Here is an 18,033-nt window from a genome sequence, read left to right as displayed (position 1 = left end):
TGTTAATTCGACGGGCACTTAGCCAGTACCTCTGCTGAGCTACAAGTGGGCTTGGAATGCATGGGGACTAGGGCACACGTGGCCCCTGTGCCTGTGGATCTTAGGGTCCGCGGGGGAGATGGTTTTGTGAGTAAAGACAGTGAGCGAGCTCAGCCCGGTGGGGCTGGTGCCGGGAGGGAGGGAGCGCAGTGCTCTCTGGGATGTTGTAGCGAAGTGCTGACAAGGCAGAAGTGCATTCTCTCATGGCTCAGATGGCATCGGGGCAGGGTCTGTCCCGGGCCTTTGTCCTTCCTCCTGCCGGCCGGTGTGTCATCCCAGTCTCTGCCCTTGTCTTCACATGGTGCTCTCCCCCTGTGCGTGTCTGTCTGCAGATATCCTCTTTTCAGAGGGACACCAGTCTACTCCAGGCTGACCTCATCTTCACCTGATCATCGGCAGAGACTGTATCTCCAATAAGGTCACATTCACGTTTACTAGGGGGTCAGGATTTCAACAGTGAGGCCAGGCACAGGTCCCTCATCCCTGTGCAGGGTTCAGGGAGGACTCTTCTGGGACCATAGGTCAGAGCTTCTTTATTTAGCCTTTGTGCTGCCTGCTGTGGGTCCGCCGGCCCAATGGTGGGGTTGTTAGAATTTCTAACATGGGACCAGTCCCCAGGAAGCCCCTGGAGTGGGGCAGTCCGGATGGGGGGAACGGCGATGTGGGCTTTAGGAAAATCGAAGCTGTTCAACCCCGAGTGCACCTCTCTTGCCTCCCTCATGCTCACTCGGGAACAAGGGGCAGTGATCTGACAGAGAGCTGACAGACTCATCTCGTCGACACTTTAGGGCTTAACATGGTACCTTTCTTAGAAATGTTTGCATTAGTCTTTCCAAAGAGAGAGGTGTTACTTAAACCACACCAATTAATTGTGGAATTTCAAGCAGGAGTGTGAAGATACTTTTTATGCGGCTAGAGCTTCGCAGCTTCTGGAAGAAGCTTCATGTCAACCACCTGTTGGTTGGTTCCACACGTACCTGAAGCTGGTTCAGTCCTTGGGAAGGAGAGGTCAGCAGTGTCCCCAGATGTTGTTTGGCAAGCAGGCAGAAGGCAGTGCTGTGGACTTCCTGTTGGAGGCTGAGCCTTGGGTTTTGGTGCCCAGATCTTGAATGCTGAATGGTCTGGTTGCATCCTTTTGGGTCAGACCCTCTTCTGGGTCCCTCTTTGAGACCAAAGTCTTGCTTCTTTTGTACTACTTCTTTTTTTCTTTTTCCCCATAAAGTCCATTCCAATCCTTTTTTTTTTTTTTTTTTAAAGATTATATTTATTTATTTGACAGAGAGAGACACAGCAAGAGAGGGAACATAAGCAGGGGGAGTGGGAGAGGGAGAAGCAGGCTTCCCGCTGAGCAGGGAGCCTGACGTGGGGCTCAGTCCCAGTACACTGGGATAATGACCTGAGCCAAAGGCAGATGCTTAACTGACTGAGCCACCGAGATGCCCTGCTTCTTTCGTTCTTATGCCAGCAGTTGACATCATCATTGGGAAGAGTAGCCCCACAGTTCTGCAGGCTGACTTCAATGTCCTTGTGGCTGTATCAGCCAGGAGACCTTTGGCTGTAGCAATAGGGAATACTTGCTCACCCTGCCTTAAACAACAAAGAAACGTGTGTTCTCACATAAGAAGCCACTGAGGTTGGGCTGAGCATCCTGGGACGGGGCTCTGGGAGCCCCTGTGTGTGTCTGGCTCATGCTGATGGCGGGGTACCTGTAGCCGCAGCTCCACGTCTAGACGTGACAGTGTCTGGGCCTGCAGGGTCCCTTGTAGGAGCCACTGGCCACAGGTGGCTATTTAAATTGAATGAAAATGAACTAAAATGAACGTTTCTAGTTTCAACAGTAACACTTGTTACATTTCAAGTGCTCTCTGGTCACCTGTGACTCGTGGCTTCCATACTGGACAGAGCAGACGAAAGAACATCTGTCATCACAAGGGTCCGGAAGATGAAAAGGGTCCTCTCGTGTCTCCTTATCAGCAAAGCAGCCTTCCCAGAAATTTCCCGGCAGGCTGTCCTCACACTGACTGCGCTGGATCACTAGTCTGTGCCCTGAGCAGTGGCTCGTGCGATGTGGTCCCTGGACCAGCAGCACTCAGGCCCTTGTTTGAGATGCCAGTTCCTGAGCTCTGCCCCATACCTGCTGCATCAGAAGCTCTGAGCATGGTGCCCGGCATCTACATTTAACAGGTTTCCTGGTCTGAGGTGGGCTGGCCTGACTTCTTCCCTGGCCAGGGCGCTGGAATGTCTGTGGCTGGCTTGGACCTGTCCCTTGGAGTGGTATGAGCTATGGGGTTAGCCATGGGGACCGCTTCTCTGCCTCCTGGAGGATTTCTCCTGGCTCAGCCTCACCTGATGACAGGTGATGCTCTTCCCCTAGGCGGATGGAGACTGGCTGTTCTTGTTTGTTCACAGTCTGTCCACAGAGCTAAGGCAAGGCAGGAGGGGCAATGTCTTACGATAAAAGCATCACCTCCCTGGGACGCCTGGGTGGCTCATTCAGTTAAGGTCTGCCTTCGGCTCAGGTCATGATCCCAGGGTCCTGGGATCGAGTCCTGCATGGGGCTTCTTGCTCAGCAGGGAGCCTGTTTCTCCCTCTGCCTACTGCTCCCCCTGCTTATGTGTACTCTCTCTCTGCAAATAAATAAATAAAATTTTTAAAAAACCAAAACACCAACAATTAATCGAAATCTCCTCCCCTTTCCCACTATGTCTCCTTAACAAACCCCATGTGGAAAAAGAATGACAAGTTACAGTCCACATAAGGGAAAGTTGGTAGAGGAAGCCTTGGGTGTTGCGTCTTCTCTGCGATAGTTGCTGCCCGGTCGGCTGCCTGGCTACCGTTAGGTCTGCAGGTGGCCTGTCCCCTTTCGGCTCTCAGCTGGACATGGCTAACAGCTCACTAAGCCTGTGCTAACCCAGATTCTTTCTGTGGACACCTTTTTCAGCAGTTTTCATCAGCTGAGCACGTGTGGCTTCTTGGAGGCCTCCCCCAGCCCATGCAGCCCGTCTGTAGGTAACCCATCCCGTGGGTAGGCCTCAGGGATCTGCCCCGGGAGCACACATTCGTTTAAGGCAGTTGATATTTTTTTTCTCCGTTCATCCTGACCTGATTTCTCAGGTGCCTTCTATTTCTGACCTGGAACAACTGGGGACGTTTTAAGGAGAATAGACATTCTTGGGTAGCATTTATAAAATGAGCTTTAAATTTTATACAGATTGAGGCAACAGGAAAGGTTTCTTATTAAACAAAGAGGTCTCTTGGCTTGTTGGCAAGAGAAGCAGCTGGAGGGAGGCCTTCCTCTATGTCCTAGGGGAGATTCCTTGAAAGTGCAGCTGCTGGTTGGCATGGGAAGTGCGGTGAGTCATCACACAGGCAGGTTCTCACCTCGACTCCTTGGGCCTTCTGACCCTTCCTTTCCTGGGCCTTTGGGTCGGAGGCCTGTTTTCTCAGTTCCTCCAAAGAATGGGAGCACTTCTTTTGGAGCACATGCTTAGTGCTTGGAGTGGTCGTAGAGAGCTTTGGCCCCTGACCTACAGTCCTCTGGGTGTCTCAGTCCATCCAGGCTGCCAAAACCGACCACCATCGACTGGGCCGCTGGGGAACCACAGACATCTGTTGGTCACGGTTCTGGAGGCTGGCTGTTCAAGGTTGAGGCCAATGCCGCGTCTGGTGAGGGCCTGCTTCAGCTCCACGGATGGCGTCTTCCTCCTGTGTCGTCACGGGGAGAAGGGGGAGAGAGCTCTCTGGGTCCTTTTAGGAGGGCACTAGTTTTGCTCATGTGGGAGCCTCTCTCATGACCTAATCACTTCCTGAAGGCCCCACCTCCTAATCCCACACCTGGGGGGTTGTTGGGATCTTGGTGGGGAGACACTGGCATTCAGGCCATAGGACCAGAGAGGGAATCCAGCCGCCACTGCGCTCTGAGTAAAAATCGAAGGAAGCGAACAGCCCAGGGACAGGAGCAGCTACGTCTGACGAGGGGCGTCAGAGTCCCTTTCACGGAGTAGGTCGGCCTTGTGTTGGGCTTCTAAGAATGGTGCCTCAGAAGTAGGAGCAGTGAGGAAGCAAGAGGGCAAGAGGCCAGTGCTTGCCTCTCTTGGTTCAGGTTTTTGCAGAACAGACCCCGAGTTGAGCATCTGCTTGGAGAGCAAGTGTTTTCCATGAGAGGTGGGCATGGCTGCAGCTGCTGGACGCCCAGTCCTGGGAGAAGCTGGGCCTCTGTCCTGTCCTGACTGACTTGGGGGGACATCTCCCTGAGCTCCCTGGGGAAGGGGCCCTCCCTGCGTGTCATCAATGGGCAGTAGCTACCGGACAGCCAGTAAAACGAGGGGGAAGAAAGCCGCTGTCCAGCAGATGCCACTTTGGTCCAGGCCAGAGGTTCTCAAACTTGAGCGGACATCAGAATCACCTGGATGGGAGTGCTGACTGCACGTCCTGGGTTTCTGAGTTAGGAGGTCTGGCTAGGCCTGAGATGTACTTTCTCACATGTTGGTGACATTAGGTGCTTTCAGAAGCCCTGGTTCATGATGAGAGACCGTGTCTCTCCTGATGGTTCTGGCTCTCCTGGGCAGGAGAGGACGGTGGCTTGGTTTTGCTTGCTGCTGCCCCTGATGACCACGTTCTGCCACTGCTTCGCTTCTCCCCTGAGAGCGGGGGCCTGGACATAGCTAGGAAGCTTAGCTGGGCATGCCCACTCCACCGAACTGCTATTGGCCATGACCAGTGTTCTCCTCGGCTCTGGCACCATGGGCCCATAGGGCTCTGGAGCAGAGTTGCGATTTGTCTAGCTGTAAATAAGACAGAGGGGGAGGCCTTCAGCTGACATGTGGTGGTGAGGGAGCTAAGGACAAAGGGGCTTCTGGCAGAGACTACCCAGCTGCCAAGTAGCTTGCTGAGTCTCAGCGGTCTGTGGAGGTGGCCGCACCAGCCATGGCAACTGGGAGGCAGAGCTAGGACTCATGTGGTAAAAGGGGCCTGCTCTGCCCCCTGCCGGATTCTGCTCCTGCTCTCCCTCTCATGCCAAGACCTGGTGTTGTCTCCAAAATCCAGGGCCTGTGCCTGCTCTCTTGGGATCTCTGAAGCACCCCCATTTTAATGCGGCCTAAGTCCCTTACCCCTTGGACCCCATCCTGGATACAAAAAGGAAGAAAGACCTCTATCTTCTCTGGTGCCTGGGTGGCTCAGTTGGTTAAGTGTCTGCCTTTGGCTCAGGTCATGATCCCAGGACCCTGTTGGGCTCCTTGCTCAGTGAGGAGCCTGATTCTGCCGATGCCTGCTGCTCCCCTTGCTTCTGCTCTCTTTCTCTGACAAATAAAATCCTAAAAGAAAAAGAAAAAAAAAATCTGCTGTTTTGAGTGGCTTCCAGATTGGAAAGAGAAAGAAGTGAAGTCGGGGAGAGTGGACACTTTTGCATTTGAATCCAAAAGAACAACTATGCAGAGATAGGAGAGCTGAGGGAAAGTCGTTTGCAGTTTCTGTGGACAACTCACCTGATGTGAGTTCGTATTTGCTTGTTCTTTACGCTGTCTGCTGTACCTGTGGTGAGGTACTGAGGGGGTGGGGAGGGCTGACGGTCCACAACTCCAATGACCACACCACTCCTGGGAGGGTGGCTTCTGTTTGGGACATTGCAGGTTTTGTTGTTAGTGTAGGTTTTTAAGAAGTCACGTCATTGAGGTATAAATTGCGCTGGCAGAGGAAGGGACAGAGGGAGAAGCAGGCTCCCTGCTGAGCTCGAGCCCGACATGGGGCTTGATCGCAGGACCCTGAGAACGTGACCTGAGTTGACATCAGATGCTTAGTGGACTGAGCCACTCAGGTCCCCAGAAAAACTTTATTTTTAATTGACTGTGAATGGAGAGGATTTTCTGGACCACTTGCCATTAATTTGGCATGCCCAGACTTAGCCCATCTTGGGATTCTTCCTGAGGTGCCCTGTGGCCCTCCACCCCCCTTTCTGTGGAAGGGTAGGCATCCAGGCAGCATGGTCTCCTGAGTCAGGGCCCCCTTGAGTTTGATGGCTTCTCAGACCTGTATGTATCTCGGGTGTGTTCAGCCCTTTGGAGTGCTACCTGTCAGGAGGCAGTGTAGTGTCAGGGTGGTGGCCCTGGGTCTTGAGCCTGCGTCACGTTTGTCTGGGCATGCACCGCTTACCTGGCTGTGCAGTCTCTGTGGGTGTCAGGTTCTCAGGGGATGGTCGTAGCACGTCCCTGGGAGGGTGCCGTGGGCTGAATCAGCTAAGGACAGAGTGCACTCAGCATAGAACCCAGCACCTAGGTTTTGTGGGGCAGTGTCGGTGCGCTGCATTGTCTGAATGGTCGGCTCCCCTCAGGTCCTCACCTGTGCAGGAGACGGTGGCTGTGTGTGGTGACAGACCTGATGACCCCGATCTCTGTCCTGCTGCTTCTCTCTCCAGCTTCCTCAAAAGCCAAGGAAGGGCTGCATCTTTCTTTTGCCTTCTTCCCCCAGTGGGGTGAAAATCCTATCTCCCTGGAGGCAAGTTGCTGAGCCTGATGTGCTTTTCATCTCTGGAACTCTCGAGTTCATGTTTCTGTGATACTTCTTGGACTTGATTATGGCACAGAGCACCTGTTCTCAAAGCATGGCGCGGTGTCCCTGAGGTCCTTTCATGAGGCCTGTCAGGTCAAAACTGTTTTCTTAAGGTACAAGATACCACTTGCCTTTTTGACTCTCATCCTCAGCAGACTTTGCTGTCAAGCAGACTTTTCTACAGGTGCATCCGTCCTGCGTGCGGTGCTGCACGGCCGAGAGACTCCAGCTATCTCTATGAGGCCAGACACCAGTAGCATTAGAAAGTTGCAAAGTGATGCCATTCTTTTTTTTTAAAGTCGGCTCTACACCCAGTGTGGAGCCCAGGACGAGGCTTGAACTCACGACCCCAACATCAAGACCTGAGCTGAGATCAGGAGTCGGATGCTTAATTGACTGAGCCCCTCAGGAGCCCCAATGTCCCTCTTCTTGCTACACTTTTTGTTTTGTAATGGAAAGGGTAGTTAGTTTTTCATAGGAAAAAATTTTATGTCAACATGGAATGGATTTTCGGTTATTTTAAAATTAATAGATTTTTAAAATTCTTATTTTTAATTTTTAATCTGGTAGCTCTCATTAGAGAGTTATAACTCATGTAAACAAAAGCCCTTAGGAGTCCTCAGTCATTTTTAAGATTGTATGTAAAGCAGTCCTAAGATCAAAAAGTTTGTGAACCTTTAGGTGAAGACCTTGGGCTCTGGTGTCAGGTAGGTAGGAGGAGGTCCAAAACTCAGTGCTGTCATTTACTGGCTCTATGACCTGGATAGTTCATTTGATCTTGATAAGTTTTTGTTTTGTGATTTGTAAATGGGACTAACAACAGTAGCTTCCTTAAGGGTTTGGGATGCATTTTAGAAAATGCCAGGCAGGAAGTAAGTACTAGTCGTGGCTGTTGTTCGGGGGGCAGTGGGGCACTGAGGCAGAGAGCGTGTGCTCTGGACCTAGGTGCCTGGGCTCCCATCCTTGGGCATTGCTGGCTCTTTCTGTGCAATTTTGAGTCAGTTCCCTGATCTTGCAGGGCCTCCATTTTCTCAGCTGTAGACAGGGATGACAGTGTGAGTGCCCACCTGGGTTTGGGATGTTAATGCCCGGGACATCTGTGTAGGCTGCTGCTGTGTGAGTTGGCATATGACCGTGAACATGGAAATACCCCATTTCTAGGAGCTCTTTGTCTTTTCATCCCACTCTCTTGGGTTTTTTTTTGTCACACATGGATCGTTGCCCCCTGAAGTTGGTTAGAGCGTGACTCACAGGCATCAGCAGAAGGGGTACTGGACATATGTCCAGAGGAAGCCTCATCTGTCCAAGTGCCGGCTATGCTGTTGCAGGTCATTTGACAGTGTAGACCTGGCTCTGGGTCAAGGCTCATACAAGTGACTTCGTTTGCCAGAGGAGGAAGCCTGTACAGCTGTAATGAGCTGCTTTCCAGACCTCTGGGGGCAGGGGGGAGGATCAGGGTCTTTTGCGAAAAGGTGAGGGGAGGCTTCTTAGGTTGTGGAGTAGAACTGTGTAGGGTTCAGGGGAGATGCTCATGGGCAGTGCTAGTCGTGGGCCACACCTCAGATGGCATTCTGACCCATCTGGGCCAGGCCTGGAGCCCAGCAGCCCCAACCACTACAGTGGTGGTGGGTCTGTAATAAATGCACTTTTGGGGGTACCAGATCAGGTGGTTGGGGTTCCCAATAATATAATTCTGAGCTGAGAGGTGGGAGCTCCTGTCCCACGCCGTGATCTGGTTTGCCTCCCCTGCCAAAGTGTCCAAGTCCCCATCTTCCCTGGCACTCCTGGAGGACATTAGGCCACAACTGAGTGCCCATTTTTTATTCTGGGGGACGCTTGGTTTACATGAGCACTCGGCCAAAAGGATCAGCTGGGGGACTGGTGATCAAGATGGCCCAGGTTCAGAAGACCTGCATCTTGCCCTTCACACATTCTAGGGCTGCTGGGGAGACAGACACTGTGTTCCCTGGGGTGATTGGCCTCCCAGGTCACATCCATAAAATGCGATGGCTGCTGTGAGTTCCTGTGACCCTGCCTCGGATCCCTGAGGGTTAATGGATATCCTGGGTGAATGTGTGGACAGAGTTAAAGATAAAAGCACCATGGATTTTGTCTGTTTTTTGGGACATTTGAGTGAGATGCTTCCTTCTTAGAAAAGGATTTGGATCTTTTCAGAGGTGCTACTACTGGTCCTTAGTAATAGCATAAGGCATGGGGTTTCCTTTGATAGTCCTGGGTGCAGGTGATGAGGGCCTGAGATGGACTGGGCAGCCAGAGGCCCCAGGACTTACCTGCATCACGTCATACTGACTTAGCCATGGGCGGCTTTGCTGGAGAGCCTTCTCTGAGCCCACAGCCCTGGGCTGCCTGGGGCAGGTCCTCTGGGCATTTGGAGAGGTTGAAGAAGGGAGCTGTGTAGCATATTCAGCCCTGGTTGGGGTGGGGGTGGGAACACAGACCTTGGGCCCCAGCTTCAGGGCCAGCTGCCTTTGGCCCCAGAAGCTTCTCTGGGTCCCACCTGGCCCTTCTTCCTCAAGCCATGCATTCTATTCTTCTCAGGCCTTAGGCTGGCCTCTCTATGCCCAGGGGTTGGGGATAGCTACTGTTTCCAAACCAGGCAAAAACACGCAGATCAGGGCCCAGAGGGTTCCATCTTGGAGGTGTCAAAGTCATGCTGGGAAGAGAGTGGAGGTCCCCAGTCAGGGCCAGCAGAATGGGTGGGTGATCCTGGGGTGCTGGAGCACACAGCCTGGGCTTAGGTCTCTGTTTCCCCTCTTATTCCAGACTTGGTGTCATCTGAAAGGCAGATGCCAGCAGGACCCACCTGGTAGGGTTGGGCACAGCTGACGCAGGGCTCAGAACAGTGCCTGGCAGACCTAGCGAGTGCTGTCTAAATGTCGGGTCACTGTATTATTTATTTTCCCTTCTCCAGGTACCACCGGGAAGGCGCCATCCCCGCCTCCCCTCCTCACAGACCGTCAGGTGAACGAGAAAGTGGAGAACCTCTCCATTCAGCTGCGGCTGATGACCCGAGAGAGGAATGAACTTCGGAAGCGCCTGGCTTTCGCGACCCATGGGACGACCTTTGATAAGAGGTAGTGATCGCACCTGCTCCCCTGCCCAGGCCCGATGGACCAGGGCTACTCCCCCGAGGTCATCATGCCAGCCCCTCCCTGCCAGGCACTCATCCTTAGCTCCCCGGGGTCCGTGCTGTGCTGCCAGAGTGTCCCTTTGCCTCACTCCCCTGTCCCTTGGAAACGCTGTCCTTGCAGCCCTGGGTGGGGGGAGGTTAAGCTTCCTCCAAGCCAGATTGGAGCCCAGTCCCGAGGCAGATCAGCCCTGTCCAGGCCTGAGTCACATGACGCAGAGCTTGTGAAGTGTGGGTGTCTGTCATGTACTTGTCCTCTGCAGGTGACGATTCGGTGGGTAGCTTTGGCAGCAGCTGGTGGGGCCTGGTCCCACTCTGGTGCCTCCTCATGAGCTGGTTGCGTGGCCTCGGGCTTGTCACTGTCCCTCTCAAGGCCTCTGCCTTCCAGCACCAGAGCAGTATACTTCCTCAGTATCCTTTTCTGTTGCTTGTCTGTGGTCCTGCCCTCATGGAGGCAGCTGTCCCTGTGCTGAGCCCTCGAGCATCTGCCTGTGCATCTGTGTGACTGCACGCGCCCCTCCTCTTACTGCTACATGGATCATTGTGTGTGCCAGTGTTCATTGTTCCCGCCACGTGTGTGTTTTAGGAGGGTATATTCCACTCCTTTGTGGTTTTGGAGAAAATCTTTACTTCCTTTTTTGGGATTTAGATGTGGGTACCAGGTCCATAGGGTGAGGCAAAGGGAGTGTCTTTCCCCACCTCCCCCACCCAGGAGGGCTTCATGGAGGAGGAGGGAAACAGTTTGATTTATCCTTCTAGGAGATTCTCCTAGGGATTCTGAGGGGAAGGGGATTGCCTTTAGGAACATCAGGCATGTGTGTGCTTTGTCCTGAGGAAGTTCCTCTGGGGTGATATCAGGGTGGCAAAGCCAGCCAGCTGAGCTTACTTTGACGACAATACGGTCCTCAGCACAGAGGCAAGGCCTGCAGAGACACGGCGTGCTAGAGTGCATATTGTCCAGTGCCTGCCTTCGTGTCATTGAGGCAGAGCACGGGGTTCCCCAGAGCCTGGATGGCTGGCAGAGCCTGCCGTGTTTGCTCTCCAGCCTTCCGCAGAGCAGGGTTACTGACGCCGGCTGTAGGGCTGGCTCTCACCCTGACGCGTGCACTGGCGTCACCAGAGGGCTTGTTAAAGCTCAGGTTCCAGGTTAGGTCTCCCTCCGTCCTGCCCCTCAAGCATCTGATTCAGGAGTTCTGGAACTGACCTGAGGATTTGGACTTCTAACACATTCTGACACAGAGAAGCAGTGCTCCCGGCCAGTGTCCTCAATAGTAGCTGCACAGTGGAGTCCCCATTCTGGTGTCTGGGTCACACCCCCAAGGTGTGACACCCCAAGGATGCCAATGTAATTGGTCTGGGCCTTGATGATAAGTTCCCAAGATTGACACTTTCCTAAAAAGAGGAAAAGCTTCCTCACGGGTTTCTGGGGTGCCCACTGTGGGTGAAGGCCAGTTGTGTGGTCTCCCCGGGAGCTGCTAGAGAAGACAGTACCTTCTCCAGGCTTGAGCAAAGAGCCCGGGCAACCAAGGCCATGTATCATTGTTCTCCTCCTGTGAGTCTGGGGAGGCCAGGATGTCTTGAGTTGACCACGCGCCAGGTGGTTGGGGGGGTGTGCAGGAGACCGGTATCCAGGGACACTGGGCTGGAGGCTCCCCGGGCAGAGACATGCCTTGTCTCTGGGAGTGATCCCAGGGCCTGCGTTCACTGCTGCTGTCTGGGTCAGGCCCTACCACAGGCTGAATCCTGACTACGAGCGGCTGAAGATCCAGTGCGTCCGGGCCATGTCGGACCTGCAGAGCCTGCAGAAGCAGCACACCAACGCCTTGAAGAGGTGCGAGGAGGTGGCCAAGGAGACCGACTTCTATCAGTGAGTGGGACTGCCTCATGGCACTTAGTGGGCCTTCAGCAGGCGGGTTGGGGTCTTTGGGTCTCGGTTTTTCTAAGGTACAAGCTGAGATGCGAACTCTTCATACCAGCTAGTGACAGCCGCAGAAGCACAACTGGCAGGAAAGGGATTGAAAATGAGGCCGGAAGCCAGACAGATGGCTGGGCTCGTGGGTCGCTGTCCAGAGCTTTGCTGCAGCTCCTGCTGTAGGAGAGGCAGATGGGCCTGTTCCCTTTTGGTCTCCTGGGGTTTCTCTGAGGGTATTGACCCGCCTTACCTGCCCACCTGCTGACCTTGCCCAGGCCTCAGTACTTAGAGGGGCCAGGCCTGTACCAGGTAAGGGCTCATCTCGTTGCCTTGGTCTTCATCCATGTGCCCTTTTAGGTATTAGGTTTTTACAGGCAGTGTGGTTCTTTCTGGTATTTGGCTGACACCAGGCTTTGGCCTGCCTCTGAGTGCTGCTGCCCTGGTTGCTATGGTCTCCCATCGTGGGTGCTGGGAGTACTGGGATGTGGAGGGGTGAGAGAAGTGGGGCTGGCAGGGGTTGGAGGCTGGCTGCGTTTCACCGTGTGTATGGGGTTGTAGCACACTGCACAGCCGGCTCCTGAGCGACCAGACCCAGCTGAAGGATGATGTGGACATGCTGAGGCGGGAGAACGGACAGCTGCTGCGGGAACGTAACCTGCTGCAGCAGTCGTGGGAGGACATGAAGCGGCTCCACGAGGAGGATCAGAAGGAGATCGGTGACCTCCGGGCCCAACAGCAGCAGGTAGAACCGGGCAGGGTGGTAGGGAGCAGACCAAGGTTGGGCATCCTTCTACCCCCTCATCCATCTACTCATCCCCCGTCCTCCCACCCATCATCTGTCATCCATCCTCCCACCGCCCATCCGTCTTCCCACTTCCATCCATCCTCCCTCTCTCATCTGTCTTCCCACCTCCCATCCTCCCTCCCATCCGTCCTCCCATCCATCCTCCCATCCTCCCTCCCATCCATCCTCCCATCCTTCCTTCCACCGTCATCCCTCCTTCTACCCCAGAGCCATCCTCCCACCCATCATTTACCCTTACTTCCATCATCTGTCTTCCCACCCATCATCCGTCCTCCCACTTCCTTTCCATCCTTCCACCCACCCATCATCCGTCCTGTACCTCCTGTCCATCCTCCACCCATCATCTACCCATCCTCCATCCTGCACCCATCCTCCATCCTCCACCCATCATCTACCCATCCTCCATCCTGCACCCATCCTCCATCCTCCACCCATCATCTACCCATCCTCCATCCTGCACCCATCCTCCATCCTCCACCCATCATCTACCCATCCTCCATCCTGCACCCATCCTCCATCCTCCACCCATCATGCATCCTCCACCCATCATCCGTCCTTCTACCCATCACCCGTCCTCCCACCCGTACTCCCACCTCCCGGCCATCTTTGCACCCGTCTTCCATCCTCTCACCCATCCCCCATCCTTCTATGCATCCCTCACCCTCCCAGCCCGTCATCCACCCACCCATCATCCATCCTCTTTCTCCATCCTTCCGCCCGTTCAGCAGCCCACCTACCGTCCATCCGTCCACTCGCTCACATAGCCTTGTGATCATTTAGCAGGTATTTTTGGAGTGTCTGCCTAATGTGAGGCCCTGGGATATCCGTGAACAGACACTCTTGGACTCTGCAGTCCAGAGGGGGAGACTAATGCTAGTCAGACGATCACACAGATCTGTGTATCACCGCGAATGCTGTGAGGGCTGCCGGCGGGGAGGTGCTTGCAGTTCAGTGTGGAATAGGAATTGGACCGAGTAAGGAGACATGGATCTGTCGCCTCCTCCCTTTGTACGGATGGTGTGAGCTTACAGATGGGGAGAAACTTGGAGGTGTTGAAGCCCTGTGCAGATACGAGATGGAGGAGTTATCGTCATTAGCTTTTGGTGGGGGCCTGGCCTCTTTGCTCCTGGCTTGCGTTCCGGGTTAGTTTCTTCACTTTGCTCAGCTGTTGTTTCACATGGACAGAAGCATGAGGAGAGAGCCAGTGAGAAGACCAGCTTGCTGAGAGTGCTGTTGGCCAGTTCTCCTGTAGCTTGCAGATGGAGCTGCCTGGGCTGACGGCAGGGGCCGGGGCCACGTTCTGCGTGGAGATGGTCACGTGTCTGGAGTCGGACGCAGTCCCAGCAAGGAGCAGAGCTTCCCCATCCCCGTCGGCATCATCCGTGGCCCCCGAGTTAAAGCAGGACTGCCAGGGCTTGCTCGGCACAGAGCACCTCGGGGACCATCCGTGCTCATCTGATCGCGTAGCATGATGTTATCTCTCTTGTTCTGTTTTCATTTACAATTAAACTTCTGTAAATTGGGAAACTATCACAAGCTTACAGAAGAGTTGCAAGTACAGCCCCAAGAATTTTTACCCCTCATCTTTCCAGAACAAGTTGCCAGTCTGCATGCTTCTAATAAACAAGGCTATTCTCTCATTTGGCAGTAGCACAAGCATCAACATTAGGAAGGTAACGCTGGTACATGACGCCCTCTAGTCATCAGACCCCAATTTGAGTTTTGCCGGTTGTATGTGCAGTGTCTTTAGCAGGAAGAGGATCCAGGCCAGAATATGGTGTGGCGTGTGGCTGTCAGGTCTTTTGGGTCTCCTTCAATCTGGAAGAGTTCCTCAGGCTTCAGCCTACCTGACCTGATGGCTTCAGAAGATGACAGGCCGGCTGTTTGCACACATGTCCCTCCACCTGAATTTGTCTGATCTTCCTGGTTTGTTTCTGTTTGTGTGTCTTGGTGTCCCAGAAGTGAGATTGCCACCTTCTCGCTGCGTCTTAGAGGTTGGGACTTGGTTGGTGAGGACTTGTTACTGGTGACGTTCCCTTGGTCACTCGATGCCGGTGATGTCTCCAGGCTTCTCCACTGCAGAGTTACTTACTTTCCCTGTGGCCATCTGTCTGATGGACTCTCTGTGGACTCATGGTTTCCTGCTTTATTCAGTGGGTTGTGATTCACTATGGCCGGTGGGAGCCTCTTCAAGAGGTTTCTCTGACTTTTTGACAGGCCCTTCTCACTCTTTGAACACTTTCTTGCTGTCTGGTACAAGATGTCATCCCAGGCTTGTTTCATTTCTTGCTCTTGCCTTGGGAATCAGCCATTTCTCCAAGGAGTCCTCATTCCTTGTAGTGAAAGTCCTCATTCCTTGCTTAGAAGCAAGATCTGAATGCCAGGTGTGCACATAGCTGCTGGCGTATCTATCGCGGCTCCCACATTGTGCCAGTAGCTGGAATGGGGTATCTGAGTTTCCGGGTCTCTTGTCTCCCCTTCCCCCTCGTATCTGGGTATTCAGTATGTAGCGTATGTATTGAAAACGGTGAGTTTGCACTAACATTCCCAGTTCCAGTGCAGCACCACAATACCATGGTTTCATTCTAGCTGCCTCCCTTTCTGTTTCTGTTAACTCCCTTTTCCAGCAGTGGGAGATCGCAGCGAGAGGCAGACTTAGTCTCAGCGGACAGTTTGTGTGCCTTCTGTTCCCGGAGCCGGGAGTGCTGGCTTTACCTCCGGTTTTTACCTTCACCCCACCGTTTCTGTGCTCAATTATTTGTGGGCCTTTTTCCATCCTTTCTAGATTTGGCTCAGCCTTTTGTCTTGGGTTTAGTTTGGATTTTACTTTTCTTTGAGTGATTTCTCATTTCAGATGTGTTTCTGGCTCTGTCTTAGCCTCAGGGAGGGCCCCTAGCCTTGCCAGAAAGTGGGGGAATGGGACTTTTCAGGGCCGCAGACCTGGCTTCAGACAGTCGTCCCAGATGTTAGACGATGTCACCCACAGAGCAGTGATGCTGTGTGCCTGCCGAAGTGTTTGCTGTCATTGCTGCTCTTGTTTGGGTCACATCAAGGCTGGGGTCGACTCTGTTCCTGGAGGAGGTGGGCTGGTGGTCAGAGTCCCCACCTGCTGCGGGGTGTCAAATGGCGTGGTCCCCCTGCAGTCGGTGTGGTGGCTCCTGCCGTCATGAAACGTGCGGTTCCCATATGGCCCAGCAATTCCGCTTCAATCTGTGTACCCGAGAGAACTGCAGACAGCTGTTGACACAAAAACCCTGAGTGTAGATGCTTGTAGCGGCATTTCTCACAGCGGCCAGAAAAGGGAAGCAGTCCAGATGTTCGTTGGCGATTGAGTGGGTACCGAAGGTGTGGTCTGTGCTGTATGGCGGAATAGTAACATTCAGCATAAAATCACATGAAGCAGTGGCACCCGCTCTGACACGGATGACCTTGAAAACTTTGTGCTAAACAGAAGAAGCCAGTCACGGAAGACCACACAGTATCTGATTCTCTAGAGACACCAGGTAGCCGAGGGCCAGTGTGAGAGGAGGGAGGGTGGGTGCTAATGGGCACAGGCTTCCTTTTGGGGGGATGCCGATATTCTAGGGTTATGTAGCGATAGTTACTGCACAACTTCGTGGATTCACAACCTTGTAAATATACCAGCTCCGCTGACTGGGGCGCTCAAGGTGGTGAATCATACAGTGTGTGGATTACAGCTCAGCAAAAGGACCCAGTTATCACCTTGTTATTAAAAAAAGTCTGCCCTCATGAGGCGTAAAGTTTCATTGTCTCCTGTTCTCTGACTATCCTGAGGACTTTCACAGCTTGAACAAATATCCAGACTGAAAGTGCTTTCTAGCTTCCCCCCCTTTCCTGTTCTCCCCACGAATGACATGGGAAGGTGACCCCTGTCCCCTCCAGCCCATGTCTCCTTCTCCTTTCCTTCCTTATAGCTGTGACCCTTCTGGGTCTAATTTGTTACAGTGGTCAGTGAGTTTCCCCAGTTCTGTTCAGCTGGACCATTGTCCCTTGGCAAGTGCTACCTTATGATGGCACCAGGACAGGTGGCTGGCTGCTGCAGGGGTGGGGGTAGGGGTGAGGGGACATCTCTGAGTGCCAGGACCACCTGCTCTCACCAGCCTAGGCCATTTCACCTTCACCGGGTTTGGGCTGAATGCCGGGCTGTGGAAAGCTCATTCCTGGATAGGCCAGCAGCAGAGGAAGCAGGGGATACAGGGGTGGCCACAGGTTTCCTCCCCACAGGGCCCGAGGGCAAAGGTTGACCCCATCGGACAAGGCCGGTTTTGTTGCCTGGCTCCTCCCATGCCTTGTACACTTGAAGAGGCCCTTGCAGGGTAAATGGTGCTGTTTGACTTGCGTGTTTGCTTGAGGGATTTGTGGGGCTCCCAGCCCTCTGCATGATTTATCTCTGAGGAAATGAGGCGGCCCTGGCTGGCGGGGGTGGTGGGGGCATGGGCCTGGGGCTTGGGGCCCGGGCCCTCTCCTACTTTGCCTGTGTGCATGCGTGTGTTTGCATGTGTAAGTGCGGGGGGTGGCTTGCGGCCTGGGGCTCCATCTCCAGGTCCCTCAGTCAGAATGCGCCATCTGGATTCTTCTTGGTGCTTCTGAAATGCCCAAGAGAGCTGGTCGGAGATTGCCAGGCCTTGGTTGGGGGAGCAACATAGAGGATCTTTTTTCTTTACTACTGTGATACTTGTTCTTTGGTTAAAAAAGAAAAAAATTACAAACAACAGTGAAGTCACCCACCCCCACCTCAGCTTTTGGTGATTCGTGAAAATTGACTCTTTTCAGGTATCCCAGGAAAGGAGTTTCTGAGTTTCTGAAGGGCATGCCTCACAGAAGCCCAGAGGGGCGAGTGTCTGTGACCAGTGTAAAGATGAGGGCCATTTTCTTGTTGGCTTTCTTGTGGGGCACAGCCCAGCTGCTCCATCCTGCTGTGTGGATGGAACCAGACCCTTGCTTTGGGCCAGGGGTGGGGGGAGTCATCTCTAAAGACTTACACGCCTGCCTGAGATGAGAAGTTTACTGCCTGTCTCATTTTATTTTTATTTTTTTTATTTTTTTTTTTTAAAGATTTTATTTATATATTTGACAGACAGAGATCACAAGTAGGCAGAGAGGCAGGCAGAGAGGAGGAAGCAGGCTCCCCGCAGAGCAGAGAGCCCGATGTGGGGCTCGATCCCAGGACTCTGAGATCATGACCTGAGCCGAAGGCAGCAGCTTAACCCACTGAGCCACCCAGGCGCCCCCCCCCCTTTTTTTTTTTTTTAAGATTTTGCTTGTCTCATTTTAGAATTCTGTGCCAAATTAGATATTCTCTCTCACTTAGAATTCCATTAGCCTTGCTGGGAAGCTAAAAGTGTGTGTGTGTTTGTGTGTGTGTGTGTGTGTGTGTGTGTGTGTGTGAGAGAGAGAGAGAGAAGGTTGAACTATCTAATAAGACCATGCTCATCTGGTTATAAAAAGGAAGAATTCTACACTAACAGATGGGATAGCTTTTCAGTTCTCTGGAGTTACCTGTGGCCATGATTTTTCCAAACTTCTGCAGAGGCTTTGATCACATTTGCCCATATTCTGAG

The 18,033-nt window shown here is 53.3% G+C and overlaps 1 protein-coding gene across 2 annotated transcripts in view; it reads left to right on the top strand.

The window, feature by feature from the left end:
* The window catches only part of DLG5 (discs large MAGUK scaffold protein 5), a 117,267-nt gene that overhangs the window by 50,831 nt on the left and 48,403 nt on the right, over positions 1 to 18,033 (top strand). For both annotated transcript variants that reach the window (XM_032311856.1, XM_032311855.1), the window contains exons 3-5: positions 9,519 to 9,681; positions 11,458 to 11,601; positions 12,205 to 12,388. In XM_032311856.1, the coding sequence (XP_032167747.1) occupies positions 9,519 to 9,681; positions 11,458 to 11,601; positions 12,205 to 12,388 (491 nt within the window). The remainder of the gene's footprint in view (positions 1 to 9,518; positions 9,682 to 11,457; positions 11,602 to 12,204; positions 12,389 to 18,033) is intronic.

The sequence above is a fragment of the Mustela erminea genome, chromosome 14 (genome assembly GCF_009829155.1).
Source record: "Mustela erminea isolate mMusErm1 chromosome 14, mMusErm1.Pri, whole genome shotgun sequence".
Taxonomy (NCBI): Eukaryota; Metazoa; Chordata; class Mammalia; order Carnivora; family Mustelidae; genus Mustela; species Mustela erminea.
The sequence above is the reverse complement of the archived record's forward strand: the minus strand, read 5'-3'. Positions and strand labels throughout refer to the sequence as shown.